The sequence below is a fragment of the Stenella coeruleoalba genome (assembly GCF_951394435.1).
Source record: "Stenella coeruleoalba genome assembly, chromosome: 3".
In the NCBI taxonomy this organism is placed as follows: Eukaryota; Metazoa; Chordata; class Mammalia; order Artiodactyla; family Delphinidae; genus Stenella; species Stenella coeruleoalba.
This window is the reverse complement of record NC_137148.1, coordinates 125,829,849-125,848,657: the sequence shown is the minus strand read 5'-3', so window position 1 is coordinate 125,848,657 and position 18,809 is coordinate 125,829,849. Positions and strand designations below refer to the sequence as shown.

At 56.3% G+C, this 18,809-nt stretch overlaps 1 protein-coding gene across 3 annotated transcripts in view; it reads left to right on the top strand.

The window, feature by feature from the left end:
* PDGFRB (platelet derived growth factor receptor beta) overlaps positions 1 to 16,452 on the top strand; it is a gene marked incomplete at its 5' end in the record, with an annotated part of 38,757 nt that extends 22,305 nt beyond the window's left edge. Inside the window, 15 exons of one of the 3 annotated variants that reach the window (XM_079916837.1) lie at positions 378 to 501; positions 935 to 1,146; positions 3,538 to 3,632; positions 4,531 to 4,663; positions 5,215 to 5,319; positions 5,690 to 5,800; positions 6,863 to 7,022; positions 8,084 to 8,244; positions 9,159 to 9,277; positions 9,520 to 9,642; positions 10,428 to 10,539; positions 10,977 to 11,076; positions 11,628 to 11,733; positions 12,833 to 13,065; positions 14,178 to 16,452. In XM_079916837.1, the coding sequence (XP_079772963.1) occupies positions 378 to 501; positions 935 to 1,146; positions 3,538 to 3,632; positions 4,531 to 4,663; positions 5,215 to 5,319; positions 5,690 to 5,800; positions 6,863 to 7,022; positions 8,084 to 8,244; positions 9,159 to 9,277; positions 9,520 to 9,642; positions 10,428 to 10,539; positions 10,977 to 11,076; positions 11,628 to 11,733; positions 12,833 to 13,065; positions 14,178 to 14,355 (2,072 nt within the window). In that variant the 3' untranslated portion in view covers positions 14,356 to 16,452. The remainder of the gene's footprint in view (positions 1 to 377; positions 502 to 934; positions 1,147 to 3,537; positions 3,633 to 4,530; positions 4,664 to 5,214; positions 5,320 to 5,689; positions 5,801 to 6,862; positions 7,023 to 8,083; positions 8,245 to 9,158; positions 9,278 to 9,519; positions 9,643 to 10,427; positions 10,540 to 10,976; positions 11,077 to 11,627; positions 11,734 to 12,832; positions 13,066 to 14,177) is intronic. The other 2 variants (XM_079916836.1, XM_079916835.1) reach the window with 2 other exon arrangements.
* Between the last annotated feature and the right edge of the window lie 2,357 nt (positions 16,453 to 18,809).

Here is an 18,809-nt window from a genome sequence, read left to right as displayed (position 1 = left end):
ATGTCATAAATATAAAGCAACCACTAAAATAAACTCTGAGAAAACAAAACAGTGCTATTAAATTCTAACTGCATGTTCTTGCCGGTCCAGGGCTCTGATCCTCAGGCCTGCCCTCTCTTTGTTAAAAGGGAAGATTAGCAAATCTCAGAGAGGTGTTAAAGACAGACTAGCACCCTACTGAGACTTTCCCTTTGAAGTACCCAGAAGGGGAATCTGTCAGTTTTCACATGGTGATTCCTGGTATTTAATGTTCACCTGCCGTCTGAAGCTCCCCTCCCCCCAAGGGAGACTCTGGACCAGGTCCTCCCTGAGGGCCTTTCTTACTGACTGTCTATCCTGACCTCTCCACCTCCTGGCCCGTGCCCCTCTCCCTGCAGTGCCTGTCCGTGTGCTGGAGCTGAGCGAGAGCCACCCTGCCAGCGGCGAGCAGACAGTCCGCTGTCGTGGCCGGGGCATGCCCCAGCCACACCTCAGCTGGTCTACCTGCAGCGACCTCAAAAGGTGAGCAGACCCTGGGCCAGGGTCTCCCAGGGTACCCATAGCTGACTGGAAGGACCCAATGAAGGTCATCTAGTCCAACACCATCCTCTGGGAACACTGTTCCAGGCTAGATCCATATCGTAGAAGATGTGGCTTCTTGGAGATGCTCTGCATGACCTAAATTGTTGCCTTTCCTTACCTTAACCCTGAGGGTCAAAGGAAGGGAGTGGATTTTGCAATCCAGGTTCTCAATTCTGGGGTAGGTGCGCCCCTGCTGGTCAGTTGAGGGATCACGGGAGGAACCAACTCAGGACCAGGCAGTGGGAAAAAGGAACTGGACGCGCCCAGCTTCCTTCTACCACCACCCGGTGGCTCTGCCTGCTTTTGGCCTCAGTTTTCCCACCCGCATAGGGAAGCAAGGGACTGGAAGCCGACCTGGCTGGTTCTCCGGCAGGTGTCCGCTGGAGCTGCCTCCCACGCCACTGGGGAACAGTTCCGAGGAGGAGAGCCTGCTGGAGACGAACGTGACGTACTGGGCAGAGGAGCAGGAGTTCGAGGTGGTGAGCACGCTGCGCCTGCGCCGTGTGGATCAGCCGCTGTCAGTGCGCTGCACGCTGCACAACCTGCTGGGCCAAGACGTTCAGGAGGTCACCGTGGTGCCACATTGTGAGTCCTCCATCCTCCGTAGCCCCTGACGACCCCTCACCCCCACCTCAACCCTGCTGTACTTGGAACTGTGCCTGTGTGCCCACAGCAGGCTAAAGTCAGCGTTCAGGAGCATTGTGGGTGTATCTCCCCAGGCATTTGCACAGCAGCACAGTATTGCCACACATGTGTACATCCACGAGTGTATGTGTATAAGCCATGACGATGAACAGTGCTGTCTTCTTTTGTATGTGCACTGTATGTGTGTCCTAAGCTGTGTACGCGAGCATGCCTGATCCTTGACGTGGGTGCAAACCCTGCAAGTGTAGGTTTGTAAAGCAAGTAGTGAAGAATGCCCAATCCCCACATACATGTGTAAAGCTAGAGCGTGTGTCTGTAAGCATGTACACAAGCACGTTTATGGGTATAAACCCACTGAGGGTATGTTTGTAAACCATGTACATGAGCACCCCGATCCCCAGGCAGGTATATAAACCCACGTGTGTACGTCTGTAGGCGTGTACGTGCAGGTGCACAATCCCCATACAAGTGTGCAAACAATGTACAACTCCCGTGCACGTGTGCACACTGGCATAGTGCACGTCTGTAAGCGTGGAGATGCAGCACACCTTTTTGTAAAACTGTGCGACGCAATCCCCATACACATATGCTTGCTGTGCCGTGCATGTCTGTTAGCAGGTACACATCCATGCATAATTCTTATCCGTATGAACAGTTCCTACAGTGCCCAGACGCTTTTGCTACCTGCCAGTCCCTGTGCATGCGTGGACCTGCGTGCACGTGCTTCATTTTTTCACCTATTTCCTCATTCAGTAAATAGTCACAGGGTCGCAGCTTCTCACTGGAGAAGGCCCAGCCCTGCCTGTCCTCCTAGTGCCCACGGTGCAGAGAGGAGGCAGACAAGGAACTAGGCAACCTCACTGTGGGGGTCAGCATTTGGGGGGAAAGCCTAAAGGGAGAAGGGGCTCCATACCCAGCTGTGGGATTCAGGAAAGTGTCCTGGTAAAAGGAAGCTTTAGGTCAATACCTGAAAGATAACTGGAGTTAGCCTGGTGAGGAATGGTGCTCTGGTCAGACGGAACAGCCTCTGCAAAAGCCCAGAGGCAAAGTGGGTTCAGAGAAATGAAAGGAATTCAACCTGGCTGGAGAACAGAGTGTATATATTTAGGGGCTGGGGGAGGAGATAAGGAGGAGGGGACTAGTAAAGGAGGGAGCTGCAGGAGAAGACAGAAGCCAGTGCAAGCAGAGATATGAAGACTGTCCAAGGTGTTTTGGACACACTTATGCCTATACTTAGGTAGGTCCATGGGCTTATACAGGCAGATACTGCTCTACGCAGACCTGCCTCCCCCTGCCCTGTGGTGGGATGGGTGATGGGTTTTAATGCCTTATCTCACTCACACTCCCACACATGCACACATATCCTCGAGCAAGTGGGCACGTGCAGACCAGCTCTGAGCAAAGCAGAAGTAAAACTTTTGTGTGCCACTGAGGGGGAAGCCATGTACCAGCCCACGGGGAATTTCCAAGGCTGGATGAAGGCCCCTCTTTTTACTTGGAAATGGCTTCCCTAGAAGATGCAGGCTTCCTTCCCAGGATGGGGAAAAGGAGGAGAGGAGTGATGTTGGTCTGAGTCCCTGAGGAGGAGGGACAGAGCTCTCTAGCGAGCAGAGAAGGGCAGGTGGGTGACACAGGAGGAGGGAGTGAGTTCCCAGGGGACTTCATGGGTGGCCAGAGGGGCAGGACAGGGGAGGTGAGGGTCTGGCTAGGGTGGATGTGGAGGGAGTGGGAAGGAGTGGGTATCTGTGCAGCAAAGAGGCTGAGGCTTTGGGGGTAGAGGACACTCAGGGCTTGGGGGGGGCACCCAGAGTTGGCCCTACTTGGTTACCCCAGTTCCCTGGCCCACACCCCGATGTACTTTACAACTACCATCACTATGGGGGAGGAAACCGGCTCCTTTCTGCAGTCTGGATGCCTCAGGCTATGGGAGCTCAGTTATTGGGTCCATTGGCCTCTCAGTCAGGCTCTGTCCTAGCAGTGACAGCCCCAATGAGGGCGTGGATTCAGAGGAGAGGTGAACCACAGCCCAGCTGTCAGGAGCTTGCATCCCATCTGGAGCTACGGCAGACAGGCCAGACTGACCCTGGCAAGGGCTGAAGGGATTTGGCGGCCAGTAGTGATCCAGGGGTAGTTACTGAAGGGCATGGGGTATTTATGCAAGGGGCTGGAGATGTGGCCCAGAGGGGAGAGGCTAAGGGTCTGACATCGTAGGCCAAAGGGGGATGGGGCAGGTTGGGCAGAGAGCGATTTGTGGTACCAGGGGTGGACTGAAGGGAGGGGAGCTGCCAAACGCCCTGTCTGCTCATAAGCAGCTCCTGTCTCTGCTTCCAGCCTTACCCTTCAAGGTGGTGGTGATCTCGGCAATCCTGGCCTTGGTGGTGCTCACGATCATCTCCCTCATCATCCTCATCATGCTCTGGCAGAAGGTAAGCCCCACCCTTGCCTGATGGGTGCAGACTGGCACACCATTCTTTGCATGGACCCCCCCGCAATCCCCTATTGCTGGAGGATCGGGCCATGGTCGGGGCCCAGCGTGGAGCTCAGGTGTGAAGTGATGCTGCGTGTTTGAGCTGCTTTCAACCCCAGCAGCCTGGGCAACGTGGGCCTGGTCCAGGCCATCCAGGGTGCCCTGTCTGTGCTGTGCACCCCGCTTTCCATCCAGAGTCCTGCTCAGGCATCATCCCTGCCCATCGCAACCACGGGGCATGGGACCTTCAGGGTGGACTGCACGGGCTCCAGCATTCTTCCAACTCTGACCCACAGAGACTCCCAGGCTTCTACTGAAAGGCATTCTAATCCTTTAAATCTGTCATTTCAATGGACTGTTCTGAGCTTTCACCGTTCCATGATTCCACCACAGGATTGCAGCGCCCCATGATTCTATCATTCTCAGATCCCAATCTTGTGACTCCAACCTCCTATGATTTCAACACTCTAAGGTTATATCTTTCTGAGATTCCCACTGTGACTGATCCAGCGTGGGGAGGGGCCATCCACATCCAGTAGAATGTCCCTGCCTTGTGTTACCTTCCAGCGCTGCCTGCTCCCGTCTTCCCATCTGAGGAGCGGCCCAGGCTCTGGGAGAAGCTGGTACGGAGGTTCTGATGAGCCTGCCCCTCAGCTGTCAGCTGTTCCTCAGCACCTCCCCCAACATCTGTTCCGTGGAGCCCATGAAGGCCTTGGCTCTATTGATAACATGCTGTATGGCTTCAGATATGCCCCTAATCCTTTCTGGGCTTCAGGTTTTCCTGCCCCATCTGTTTCATAAGGAGCTGGACCTAGTGGTCCCCCTCTGATGATCCATCCCTCGTCTTGGTCCTGCAGAAGCCACGCTATGAGATCCGATGGAAAGTGATTGAATCTGTGAGCTCTGATGGCCATGAATACATCTACGTGGACCCTATGCAGCTGCCTTACGACTCCACCTGGGAGCTGCCGCGGGACCAGCTTGTGCTTGGTCAGCCCAGGGAGGCCTCAAGCGGCAGTCTGGGGACTTGAGGCGGGTGGGAACACTGATGTCTGAGCACAGCCTTGCCATGATTAGCTTTGAGACCTAGTGCTGACGTCTTGCCTTCTCTGGCCATAGGGCCCCGCCCTCTGTACAGTGGCGGCAAGATGATCCCCCAGGGACCGTCCAACGTTGAGGTCCTATGATCCAATGATGGTGTGAGATGAGACCCCTTCATGGCGAGAGAGGAAGTATTAGTTGAGGGCAGGCTGAGTGCCAGGCCTGCGCTTAGTCTAGCTGGAGAGGCTGAGAGAGCGTGGAGGAGCTGTGCTCCCCTCTGTGGGGAGAAGAAGGCCTCCAGGGACTAAAGAGGGGCCAGAAAGCAGGCAGGACTTAGGCGAGACCAGGATGGTCTGCGAAGCGCTGTGATTTTAGGAGGGTCCGTCGGAGAAACACCTTAAGTCCAGGGTGGCTTGAGGGATGTCTAGCTTGACCTCAGAGAGTGTAGGGGGGTGCAGCTTCCTAGTGCGCCAGGAGCTGAGAGATCATCTCTTCCCCAGGACGCACCCTGGGCTCCGGGGCCTTTGGCCAGGTGGTGGAGGCCACGGCTCACGGCCTGAGCCATTCACAGGCTACCATGAAAGTGGCCGTCAAGATGCTGAAATGTGAGTCCTGGGAGCCCGCCCCTCCCTTACCTCTCCGCTGCCCCCTCCCCGCACATTCAGGCATTCCCAGAGCAGGCCTCCCGCTGATTCTCCGGGCACAGGAAGTGCACTCACACCAGAGCCAGCAGCACTCCTGATTCTGCTCTGGGAAAGAGGCTTTCTCACCCTGCCCCCTCCTCCGGGAGCCTCCTGTCCTCCTCCATCTTCCTCCCATCCTCTTTCCTCTTCTCCTGTGCACGGCTCCTCATCTCCCTCAGCCACCTGGGTCTTACAGCCCAGCCTGGGACAGAAGAGCCGGAAGAGGCTCCAGTGGGGCGTCTGCGGGGCCTCAGTGACTGGACCAAGCCTGAGGGCCCCCTCTCTCCCTCAGCCACAGCCCGCAGCAGCGAGAAGCAAGCTCTCATGTCGGAGCTGAAGATCATGAGTCACCTCGGGCCCCACCTGAACGTGGTTAACCTGCTGGGGGCCTGCACTAAAGGAGGTACAACCCACCCCTAGAGGATTCTGGGGAAGTGCCAGTGGCCAAAGCCTGGCCCCTCCCCGCCCCCTCCTCAGTTTACGGACAGGACACTCCAGCTGGAGGGTCCGTGCGCACCCTGTCTGGTGCCCTCACTTCACAGAGGCAGATGGGTGTGGGATTTAGCAAGTCACCAAATCACATCACCTTCAAGACCAAAGGACTCTTTAGTTCACCAGTCCTAGCGGCTTCCAAATCAAGGGGTTCTCTGACACTGAAAAAATGTTCACGATACATTTTATTTTATTTTTACTTATTTATTTGTTTACAATACCTTTTAAAAGCTATCAAAAGTGACAGCTCCTGTGACACTGAAATGAGTTATAGCCCCACCTCTGGAGCCCACCAACTAGCTTGCTCACTGTGAGCTGCTGTCACTCGGATCATAGAATAAGGTCTCTCCAGCCAAATGTGTTTATTTGAAGCTCTGATTACAAGTTAGGCCGCCAAAAAAAAATGTTAGCACTATTTGCAGCTTCTTATTGTGAGATTTGGGATTTTCCTCGGTATTGTGCAACAAAAACAGAATACAGAAGTACGCTGTGTGCGTAGGCCAACTTATGTCTGCAGTGATCACACATTTCAAAATTTTTGATTCCACCAGTATGTTTAAGCTGTCACTGATTGACTTTAAGTCAATGTATCGTGTTTGAATTTAAACAGTAACCTGGTAATAAAGAGTTACCTTTGTTTATTTTGTATCCTGGGCTCCAGAATCAGCTTTATCAATAACAGCTAACCCTGTGCTTGCTACTTGCCAGGCATTGAGCTGAGCTGACAAAGGCATTGTTTCATGAATACTCAATGCAGCCCTTTGGGGTGGGTATATTACTAGCCCCATTTAATAGATGGGGAAAGTAAAGCTCAGGGAAACTAAGTGCCTTGCTCACGGTCAGGAAAGTCCAGGTTTGCCTGGCACCTAAGCCTCTTTGCTGACCCACGTGCAACCCGTCATTAGCCTCATGGCTCTGATGGGAAGACCTCCCCCCCCGCCCCGGGACTGTCCCTGAGCCTGTCCCTCCGCAGGGCCCATCTTCATCATCACCGAGTACTGCCGCTACGGCGACCTGGTGGACTACCTGCACCGCAACAAGCACACCTTTCTGCAGCGCTGCTCCAACAAGCGCCACCCGCCCAGCGCTGAGCTCTACAGCAACGCCCTGCCCGTTGGGCTCCCGCTGCCCAGGTACTGGAGGGAGGGCGGGACCTGAATCTGTGGGGAGCCCTGAGGAGCGCCTGCTCACTCCTTCCTTGTCCAGGACAGAAAGCTGAGGTGAGGGCGGGCAGAGCCACTCCTGGAACCAGGTTTCACTTGTTTCACCAGCCAGCTCAAGACCTGGCCCCTGGCCACCCCAGAGGTGGGCAAAACAATGACGGTGGTGATGATGGTGGCATCGGCTACCACCTGCTGACTGCCGTGGTGTGCCAGGCCCTGCGCTGAGCACTCTGGAGGCTCAGAGGGGGTGACCCCCTTGACCCCTCACCCCACCCCATCTCATCTCCTGTCGACAGGGGGCACCTGGGGCCCTCCTGTCCCAGGATGACCCCCTCTGTAGTGCTCCACACTCTACTCCTGCCTCACCACAGCCTCCCCCCTCCTCCCCACACCAGTCTCTCCAGTGCCTCCAGGGCAGCTCATCCCCTTTCTTCTTTTTCTTTTCCAAAAATAACATTTCTTTGTTCTTTTGCTAATTACAAAAGCTACACATGTTTATTGCAGAGGCAAGAGTAAGTTCAGAATAGCATTAGAAGACATTAAAACTCACCCGTGTCCTCCCCAATATTTTGATTGATTTCCTTCCAGTCTTTTCTCTAACCCTAGAGACACATGTGTACATAGTCCCTCAGCTCTCGGGGGAGCTGCTGCTGCAGGCAGAGGCATTAAGGCGATTCATTGCCCACTTGCAGGGCATCGTGGCTGGACGGTGCTGTAGTGGCCACAGGAAGGCACTTGGGTACAGGCCCTTCCTGTGACCCTGGTCCTGGGTTGCTGGAATCACCCCTGGACGTAAATTCTCTGAGGACACACCCGGGGTCCTAGGTCATCTTGGCAGACCCAGTGTCCAGCTCAGCGTGGGCCTGAGGTTGGCTGGAAGGGCTCACTACATGGTCATTCATATTGTGACAGACTGTGTGGGCATGCAAGAGTGAGGGAGAGAAGAAATGCATGAGTGATGGGGCCTTGCAGGAAGGGGAAGAGAGGGAAGAGCCTGTGCTTCTCCTTTTGTAACGCTCCTCTGCCCCCAGCCATGTGTCCCTGCCTGGGGAGAGCGATGGTGGCTACATGGACATGAGCAAAGATGAGTCAGTGGACTACGTGCCCATGCTGGACATGAAAGGGGACGTCAAATACGCAGACATCGAGTCCTCCAACTACATGGCTCCTTATGATAACTACGTCCCCTCCGGTGGGTGCGCACAGGGTCCTCACACCTATGTAGTCATGCATTCTTTTTTTTTTTTAATTTTAATTTTTTAAAAATTTTTGGCTGCATTGGGTCATCGTTGCTGCGCACGGGCTTTCTCTAGTCGCGTCGAGCGGGGGCTACTCTTCGTTGCGGTGCGCGGGCTGCTTCTCAGTGCGGCGGCTTCTCTTGTTGTGGAGCACGGGCTCTAGGCGCGCGGGCTTCAGTAGCTGTGGCTCATGGGCTCTAGAGCGCAGGCTCACTAGTTGTGGCGCACGAGCTTAGTTGCTCTGCGGCACGTGGGATCTTCCCGGACCAGGGATCGAACCCGTGTCCCCTGCATTGGCAGGCAGATTCTTAACCAGTGCGCCACCAGGGAAGTCCCATGTAGTCATACATTCTTTTCGAAACCTTTCCTCTGCCCAGCCTGGCAACAACCCTGCTAGGAAGGTGACCTTGTGCCCATTTCATAGATGCAGAAACTGAGGCTAGCCACCTGCCCAAAGCTGCTGTGTGGTGGAACCCCAATATGAACCCCCTGTTTCTGGGTCCAGAGACGTGTACACAGTCCACAGGGAGGGGAGGAGCTAGGGTGGGCACAGGGGTGCCTGACCTGCTGGGGCCTTGGGGAAGAGTGGTCTACAGGTGCCAGGCTGATCTAGAGTCCCTAAAGAGCAGGCAGGCCAGGCTGAGCAAAGGTGGCCCAGGGCTAAAGCCAAAAGTTTTTCTGGCCAATGAGGGCTCTGATAAAGAAGGAGAATTTAAGTTAGATATTTGGAAATTGTTTTCCTTTTGTGGGAGGCTTAGAGGATCAGGAGTCTTCTCTCTGGGACATTCAGCCTCCACGAGCCAAAGGCCAGGAGTTCTCTAGCCCCAGGGAGACACAAGACAGTGGGTGTCCTTCTGCTCTTCCCTAGCTCCTGAGAGGACCTGCCGGGTGACTTTAATCAACGAGTCCCCAGTACTTAGCTACACGGATCTTGTGGGCTTCAGCTACCAGGTGGCCAATGGCATGGAGTTCCTGGCCTCCAAGAATGTATGTGTGGTCACAGTGAGCACAGTGGGGTCCTGGGGAGGTGGGTCACCCAGCCAGCCAGGGTGCTCCCAGTACATGGCCCCGTACGGCAGCCCTCTGGCGGGTGAGGACGGCAAATGCCCTCACACCTGGCGGCCCCTCACACCTGAGCAGCGATGCGTATTTCCCAAAGCCCCTGACACGGAGAGTCTTTCCCCAGAATTGCCCCCCACGGTCTCAGCTCCCGTCTCCTCCCTCCCCAGTGCGTCCACCGAGATCTGGCAGCCAGGAATGTGCTCATCTGTGAGGGCAAACTGGTCAAGATCTGCGACTTTGGCCTGGCTCGTGACATCATGCGGGATTCGAACTACATCTCCAAAGGCAGTGTGAGTGCCTTTCCCCGTCCTCATGGTTCGCGTGGCTGTGGCTCATGGGAGATCAGGACAGGGTTCTCGTGGCCTGACCTTCCCAGTGGCGATGGGCTCTGCCTGCCTATCCCTGTGTGCAGGGATGGGAAGGGGAGCCACTAGCTGTGCATGGGGCGGGGGTGAGACGCCGAGGCCCGTGGGGTAGGCCGGGGGCTCAGATTTGCTGGTCGTGGCAGGGGGCAAGGGACCAGCTGTAAAGGGTCCTGGGGAGGTTGAGGGGGCAACAGGCCAAATGTGCTGACCCAGCGGCGATGGTGAACAGAGCAAGAAGCCCAGGTGACAGGCTAAGACAGATGAGTAGATGGCAGGCAGTATTTGGTTCAAAGGTGACCATCCTGCCTCCCACTCATGTCTGCACTTCCCGCGTAGGAATCTGCCCAGAGATCTAAGGCAGCTAGGATGAGAGCTGGGTGACACCTTGGCACGTCTCTTCTTCCCCACAGCAGGGCCTTTCCTAGGGTCAAGAAGGGGAGCCTGTTCCATGAGGAGCCTCAGACCCTGGGGCTCTCCCTCATGGACAGGGGTTACCATGTCCCCAGCTTGTGCGAAAAGAAACTCAGCCTCCTGATCCTCTGACCAGCAGTGGGATGGGCGTGGGAACCGTGCACCAGCAGAGATGGGCCCTCAGGGACCGAGAAGTGAGAAAGAGCTGGGGGTGGGAACTGCCAGGCTTCCTCCCGGCTCCCAGGTGCAGAGTGGGGCCCGGCCCCTCCTTGCACTCAGCAGCCTCCGCCCTCCCGCAGACCTTCCTGCCTCTGAAGTGGATGGCCCCCGAGAGCATCTTCAACAGCCTCTACACCACCCTGAGCGACGTGTGGTCCTTCGGGATCCTGCTCTGGGAGATCTTCACCCTGGGTACGCTTCCTTCTTCCTCCAGTCCTCAGCCTCACGGCGCAGCGTCCGCCCTGACCGCTCACACCTTCATCCTGGTGGGGCTGTGGGATGGGCTCTGGGACAGGGCTCAGAAGCTCTGCTGCTTTCTTGTTACTGTGTGACCTTGGCAAGTCTCTTGCCCTCTCTGGATCTCTTTACCTCCCCATCTCAGTAGAGATGAATCTGGACAGTGACATCAAAAAGCCTGCTTGGCTCCGGCATTCTCTGATTCTCTGATTCTGGGGAGGCATGCAGTCTCTGTCCAGAGCCTATGAGGGAGCCCACATTTCCCAATGCCAAGGCCACTGCACCCTCACCGACGCCGGGGTTGGTGTGCCTCTCCCTGTCCCATGGAGGAAGATTCTTGCCACTGTTCCGACACACCTGAGCCTGTGTTTCTTGTCTCTGCTCCCTAACAGGTGGCACCCCGTACCCAGAGCTGCCCATGAACGAGCAGTTCTACAATGCCATCAAGCGGGGCTACCGCATGGCCCAGCCTGCCCACGCCTCTGACGAGATGTGAGTGGAGCGCTTGGGAAGATACTTTGGGTGCAAACAGTAGATATCCAACTTTACCAGCTTAAGCCGAAAATAGATTTATTAGTTCAGAGATGTAGACAAATGTAGGTATAGCTGGATCCTGTTGTTCATAAGACATCATCTACACTCTCTCATCCTACCGCGGGGCTCTGCTCTCCTCCGCGTCAGCCTCACTCTCAGGTTGGCACCGTCCAAATGGCTACGTCCTAGCTGTTTTCACCATAGTTCCAGTGAAAGGTCCAGAGGTGACTGTCAAGGGCTCAGCTGGGGTCACCTCCCCATCCAGAAAACCAGCCACTGAGCTAAGGGGATAAAAATGCCTACTGGCCATGCCCATGTCATGTGCTCACCAAGGTGTGATCAATCCCATGGGACCACTGAACTGAGGATGGTGGGAGGGCTTCCCAAGGGAACATGCAGGTACAGTAATGGAAAAAACCCCTCCCCTCCAAACTCTTCATAACTCCCCTTGTTCTGGGAGGTGGCAGACCCTGAGCCAGAGACCCTGACCCCTCTGCCCCTCTCCCCAGCTATGAGATCATGCAGAAGTGCTGGGAAGAGAAGTTTGAGATTCGGCCCCCCTTCTCCCAGCTGGTGCTGCTTCTCGAGAGACTGCTGGGCGAGGGTTACAAAAAGGTACGTTGAGGGCTTCCCTGGTGGCGCGGTGGTTGACAGTCCGCCTGCCGACGCAGGGGACATGGGTTCGTGCCCCGCTCCGGGAAGATCCCACATGCCGTGGAGCGGCTGGGCCCGTGAGCCGTGGCCTCTGAGCCTGCGCATCCGGAGCCTGTGCTCCGCAACGGGAGAGGCCACAACAGTGAGAGGCCCGCGTACCGCAAAAAAAAAAAAAAGGTACGTTGAGGCAGGGTTGGGGTGGGGAACGGAGAGTTCTGGTCCAGAAGTAGACACAGGGTACAAGGCTCTGTGTGACATGCTGGTATTTGGGGGACCATCCTTTCCCCTCTCTGGGCCTCAGTTTCCCTGTTGGTACTAATAAGGGATGGGCTGGAGCTGTGAGTGTAGTTTCTTTTAGCAGCATAGAGTTTTTAAAAGTGAAATCCTATGTGGAAGCTGATTAATTTAAAGTGGGGGCAGGAAGCCTACAGCCCCCTTCATCCTGCATCCTTCCTCATGCCTTTGCACCCAGACCAAGTCCTGGGCCTCCGTCACAAGTTTGAACAACCCCAGGCGAGATGACTGCTGAGGGCCTGACCACTTGGACCCTGTGGCGGGCTCATACAAGGCTTACGGAGCCAGCAGGGCCTTAAAACCCTCGCTGCCCAACTACGAAGCTACAGTGAGGGGGATGCACTTGTCCTTTGGCCCAGACACAGCCCTTTCCCTCAGTCCATTCCTAAGCCCACTCCCAACCACATCTGTTTACAGCTCCAGTGAGTTGGAAGGGAGTTGTCTCCCTTCAGTAGCGAGGGAGGCCATGGCAGGCAGAGAGCCCGCGCCTGTCTACCCTGAAGTGGGGGAAGAGTTAGGGTTGCGGGTGCTAGTCCGATCACTGTCCCCTCCCTGGGTGACCCTGAGCCCATCTTGTCTGGTGAGAGGCCGGGTAGGAGAGCAGCTCAGCTGTGGGGCTTTGGGCAATTCTTCCTCTCGGAGCACCAGGTGCTTTATTTACATGAGGCGGGAGGGGCTGGGTCAGAACCTGCCCTTAGATGATCCCTAAAGGCATTTCTGGTCTGACCCTCCCTGTGTCTCGGCTTCTTCCTGCCCTGCCGAGCAGAAGTACCAGCAGGTGGATGAGGAGTTTCTGAGGAGCGACCACCCAGCCGTCCTTCGGTCCCAAGCCCGCTTGCCCGGCTTCAATGGCCTCCGATCCCCCCTGGACACCAGCTCCGTCCTCTACACTGCTGTGCAGCCCAACGAGGGTGACAACGACTATATCATCCCCCTGCCTGACCCCAAACCCGAGGTTGCTGATGAGGGACCACTGGAGGGTTCCCCCAGCCTTGCCAGGTAGCCATTCTGACCTGCAGCCCAAAGCAGTAGGATGCATAGCGTGTGTGTGTGTGTGTGTGTGTGTGTCTTTGTGTGTGTGTCTTTGTGTGTGTATCTGTCTGTGTCTTCATGCCATCAGGCTTGCCTTAGAAGTAAGTTACCTAGGGTGAGTACTTATTCCTGCCAGTGAATAGAAGAGAGAATTGAACTCATTTGACCTTTGATGACCTCGAGTGGAAATGGCAGGCTGGTAAGAGAAAGTGGCCTGGGATATATGGTAAGGTAGCTGTTTCTTTAAAGGAGCCTCCACAGGCCATCTACTCTGGCCCCTCTCTAGGCCCTGTCCTAGCCCTAAGGAGGAAAAGAGGAAAATCGAATTCGCATCCCCAGCACGCCATGTATTACTCTATGGGCATCACCAGCCCTGTGGTCTGTCCTTTAGCACCATGCCCTGAGGACCCCAGGGAGCCTGGCACAGGGAGGCAGAGGTACCTACAGAAGTTCAGGCCAGAATTCGGACTGGGGAGGAGATTCGTGCTTTTCTTTTGCCTCGGGATGTGATGTTACGGTATGGGGAGGGCTTTGGAGGAAGGCCAGCTGTTGCCTGGACTAGATGTTCCCCATGTGGCCAAACCCACGCCCCAAACATTCCAAGGCTCCAAGTAGCCAATGTATAGAGGAGTTGAGCTCAGAGTTTCGAACAGCTTGGGCTGTGAATGTTGGTGCCCTCAGACAAGCTGCTTCGCCTCTCTGAACCTCAGTTTCCTTAACTGTAAAATGAAAACAGTAAGAATACTTCTATTTGGAGGTTGTTGTGGGGATTAAATGAGATCATTATACATTCAGGCATGCAGGAGAGAGACACTGACGGGTGAGCAATCAACTCGATCTGCTTTGAAGTCCTAACTCCTATACTTACCCGCTGTGTGATGCAAGGCAATGATGTAACCTCTCTGAGCTGCACTTTCCTCACAGCGCCTGCCTTGCATAGTCTTTACAAGGATTCAGTGAGTTAACATGTGTAAGGTGCACGCTGCAAGGGTGGATAGATAGAAAGCTCTACGTTAAGGCTGGTATTATTTCACTGTGGTTCCCTCCCAGCCTCTCACTCACTTGCCTTCCGCCTCTAGCTCCGCCCTGAATGAAGTCAACACCTCCTCTACCATCTCCTGTGACAGCCCCCTGGAACCCCAAGAGGAACCAGAGCCAGAGCCCCAGCCTGAGTCCCAGGTGGAGCCAGAGCCCAAGCGGCCGCCGGATTCCAGCTGCCCTGGGCCTCGGGCCGAGGCGGAGGACAGCTTCCTGTAGGGGCTGGCCCCCACCCTGCCCTACCCGAAGCTCCCCCTCTACCTCCCAGCACCCTGCGCCTCCTGGCCTGGCCCAGCCTCCCAGCAGCCAGGCTGTTCCCATCAGCTGTCCCCTCTGGAAAGCTTCTGCCCCTGGCACATCACACCCCGACCCCTGGGGCTGGCTTAGGAGGTAAGAGAACCGTAGGGACCATGACCGGTCCTCTGCCTCTGGAGAGCGCATGTGACTCTGAGCCAGGCTTCTCCCAGGGGACTCAGTTTCCCCATCTGTAAGGTGGGAAAGGTGGGCTTGGCAACCCACCATCTGGGATTCTCACCCTGGCTGACAGATATGGAGGCTGGAATCCCTGAGGAGATGCTCAAGGTTCATGAGGTGGTAGGTTAACTTTTTTTCTGTTCAGCCAGCTGCCCCTCAAGGAGCTGCAGCTCTCTCCTTGCACTTTTTCCTGCCCAAGAGCTGGGGAAGGGACCCTAGCATCTCTGGCTCCTGGCTGAGCTAGGGCCTGGCCTTGGACAGTGTTGTCTCATCCAGAAGCCACCTCCCCTCAATGCCAGTCTTTGCTTTCCCAGGCCCAGGCTGGTCTGGGGCCTTCCAAGCTTAATTAATGCTGGGGGCTGAGCCAAGGACAGGACACCCTGGCCTGTAGCCCCTGCCCCAGGCACTCGGGGTACACCTCCCCATAACATGCCTGTGTCCGTGTCTTCCTGGCCCCATGGATCCAGGGGTCTTTTTCCTCATCACTGCCAGTCTTACTCCACTCACCAGAGTCTCCAGGGCCAGATGGGCCCCACGTCTGTGATGAGTGTGTTGACGTGCCTGCAAGAGGTGTCCACGTGTATGGACCAATGTGGCATTGGACCCACTAAGAGACCTTGGAGGAATCCCTCGCCCTCTGTTTTCCCTGTTGAAAAATGAGCAGGTTGGACTCATTGACTTCTGGTGCCCTGCCAGCACTAACATTCTAGAATATTCCAGGGGTTGCACACTTGCCCAGATGAAGCAAAGATAAACCCTCCAAACCTCTATCCTGGGTTAGTTGGGGTCTGGGGAGTTTCCAGGCTACACAGCACACTCCAGGCATTCAGGCGCTGTGCCCCTCCCCCAGGCCCCTGGCAAGTCTCCAAAGGCCAGCTGCCCAGGCCTTGACTCTGAGCGACAGCCAGTGTCCTAGAAAGCCCCCAGAAGCTGCCCCAGGGACATGGGGAGACCGTGGGACCCCTTTCAGCACCCACATGACCTCTGGAGCTATTCTGGGCAAAGGAGGCCGAGACGGCAAGTCAGACCACCTGACACAGCCCACCACTCGTACCTGCTGTCCAGGTCTGTGCCGCAGACCTAGAGGACAGTGAACGGACAAGAAACCTTGGATGGGGGACCTGAGGAAGGGGCACAAGAGGTGGGTACTTTGGGGGGTGTCTTCCCACCTGCCAGCTGCCCCACCCTGAGGCAGGAACCGTAGAACATGGCTTTGTCTGCCCGGGGATGCTCACCTCACTGTGTCTGCCAGCCCAGTTGGCACTGGAGGGAACTGGGGCGTGAGGGCTGTGGCCGAGACTGCTGGCAGGGGAAGGGCTGGACGGAGGGTGAGGGAAGGTCAGTGCCTCTGGGCACCAGCCCCTTGTGTTGGTTGGCGCCTCCGCGCCCCAGGACCCCCGCAGCCTGGTCAAGGAGAGGGCGTGGGTTCTCACTACGGTACCAAAGATGTAATCACCTAGGTTTACAAGTATTTTTAGGACTCACATTAACTCACATTTATACAACAGAAGTGCTATTTTGTATGCCATCAACTTTTCTTCTCTGTGTACTTTTTTTTTTAAAGAAAGATTTTAATATTAAACCTGGTGCTTCTCACCCACAGACCTCGTGGTGTCTCGCAGGTTTGGATCCCCGGGCCCGGAAGGTGGCAAAAGTGGGGTAGGGCAGCCGGGCTCGCCCAGCTGTAGGATCCCTGCACGGGGCCCTTCAGCTCAAGTCTTGCTTCCATCTGTGAGACGGAGGTCTTCACACTCCCCCCAGCTCCTCGCCGGTAGCCGGGTGACCTGGACCTCAGGCTTTGGTTTTCCAGGTTGTGAAAGGAGAAGGCTTTTCCGGCTCTGCAGTGCCCGGCTCTGGGTCGGGAGCCTGCGCTCCCCCGCCAGCCCCACTCCGCCCCACCATGTGCTTTGGCTTTGGCTGTTAAGCCAGGCCACCCCGCCCCCTCCCTCCATTCTGCCCATGGGCCCAGATCGAGAGGCATCCGCTAAAGCCCAGATCCCAGGCCCCGGTGAGTAGTGGTCGTGTCTCAGGTAGGATCAGGGCAGATGGACAGAGCACCCAAGGGGTCCAGAGAGCAGGAGGAATGAGGAGAGAGGGTGAAGGAGATAGGGGAAGAGGAAGGGAGGAAGACGTGGGGTGAGAGCCACCAGGACAAGGCCGGTCGGGGGGGTGGTGGGAAAGGCGGCCCGGCTGGGTCTCTGAGAGTAAAGTCTAGCCAGGCTGGGAGAGGAGTGCGGACCGGCCTCCCATGGCTGCAGCAGCTCGGTGGCGTGGGGCTGGCACGAACCAGGCATCTCGGTGTCTGCTGGCCGGCTCAGGACTGGACGTCGGCTCCACTGCCCAGCGCAGGCCTGGGAGACCAGGCGGCAGTAGGGAGCCAGGGCAATGGAGCTGCCAGGGGCCGAGGGCAGGGTGCACAGGTCCTGGACCCAGCCTGGGGCTTCCTGGCCCTCCCGCCTGAGCCCTTTGGGAGGGGTCACCTGAGGTGGAACCAGGTTTCAGCTTGAGATCTGTCACACCTCACTACGTGACCTTGGCCATTCCCTGCTCACTCTGAACTGGGGAAGGGGCCTCTCAGTTTGTTCCTAGGGACAGGCACCTGGTTTTGGAACCACAGGGCTCCCTGGACTGCCTCCAGGAGTCTGGGGCCGTGGCTGCCAGTGGGGAGAGGAACAGAGACGTGGGGCAGCTCTGACTCATGGGCCCAGCCGCCAACTCGGGCGGTTGAGCCACCCCCAGGGAAACCCCACCTGCTGCAGGGCCCACCCTCCTGGGGGTCCTGGCCTTAGAGCCCGTGACCCCGTCTCTCCTGGCTGTGGTAGAAGATGAATAAGCCATACCCAGACCTGCCCCGTAAAGAGAGTAAATCTCCACATTCCAGATGCGGATTACCCTCGCCCGTGGGAAAAGCCTCCATCCGGAGGTCAGGGGACCTCGGCTCCCTCCAGCTCAGGCCTGCTCCTTATGGGGCCTTGAGTGGATTATTTGGCCTCAGGCCCCCATTTCCCCAGAGGTAAATGGAGCTAATGATGCCACAAAGGGATAAAGGAGGATAGAGCGCCGGTGCCCACTTACTGAACAGTTACTCTGTGCCAGGCCTGTCCTGTTGCTGCACACATCTTCTCATTTGCCCTTACATCCACCGTGTGAACCAGGGGCTACTATTGTCCCCATATTACAAAGGGGACACCAGTTCACGGGGGTTGAAGTGGCTTGCCCAATGTCATCTGGTCGGTGTGGCAGGGAGGGGATAGGAGCCTGGGCCTGGCCGACCCCCAGGTCAGCCCTAGGGGAGGCGAAGCCCAGGCCGGCTTGCATGGCAGGTGAGTGGGGAAGCCTGGGTCCCAGCCCCGGTCTCCTGACTCCAGACCTCTAGGTCTGTGGGTCCCCAGGAGAAAGAACTGGGGGAGAGGAGAGAGCTAAGGGAGTCTGAGGGCTAAGTGGACATAATAAGCAAGAGTCTGGTGGGGGACTTGGAACCCACAGTCCCCTGTGCAGAGGGGTGCAGGAGCTGGAGGACGGGGAACCGTAGGTCAACCTCTGCAGGCTCCCGCCACTCAGGCGGGCCCATGGGAACGGGTGAGCTGGAATTTTCCTGCCAGACGATGAGCCACTTGACTACACAATTCTTCCGCCACCCTATTCACAGCCAGCATCCTTGTTCCTGGAAAAAGAGGGAAAGACTGAAAGCTTTTGCTGAGGGGCCCTGACCCTCAGCTGATGAGGGGCCCCACGACCCCCATTAATGCCCCTTCTTTGAATTAGAGCCGTGTCTCCACAAGGCCTCTTCTATTTCAATTTCGCATTCAGCTTCATAGTCATTTTAAATCACTTTTATAAAAGCATTTATATAGTATATGCCTACACTGAAAAGTATCTATTACAAAATATGTAATATAGAAAGAGACCCTTGAGAGCCTGACTCTGTCCCGGTCCCTCAGCATTTAGAGTGGGTTCCTATCGGTAGACCCATGTGATGTTCACAGTACAGCCAGGAGACATGCCAAGGGAAGATCCAGGTGAGGAAGCTGAGGCTCAGAGCCATGAAGTGCTGGCCCAAGGTCACACACAGAGAGGCTCATGCCTGCCAGTCTGGTATCCTTGCTACTGCCTTTCTCAGGGAGTCTCTGAGTCCAGTTCCTGGATGCAGAGGGGGCAGCAGGCTGAACCTTGGAGTCCGGGTGCTGACCGTCCACTCG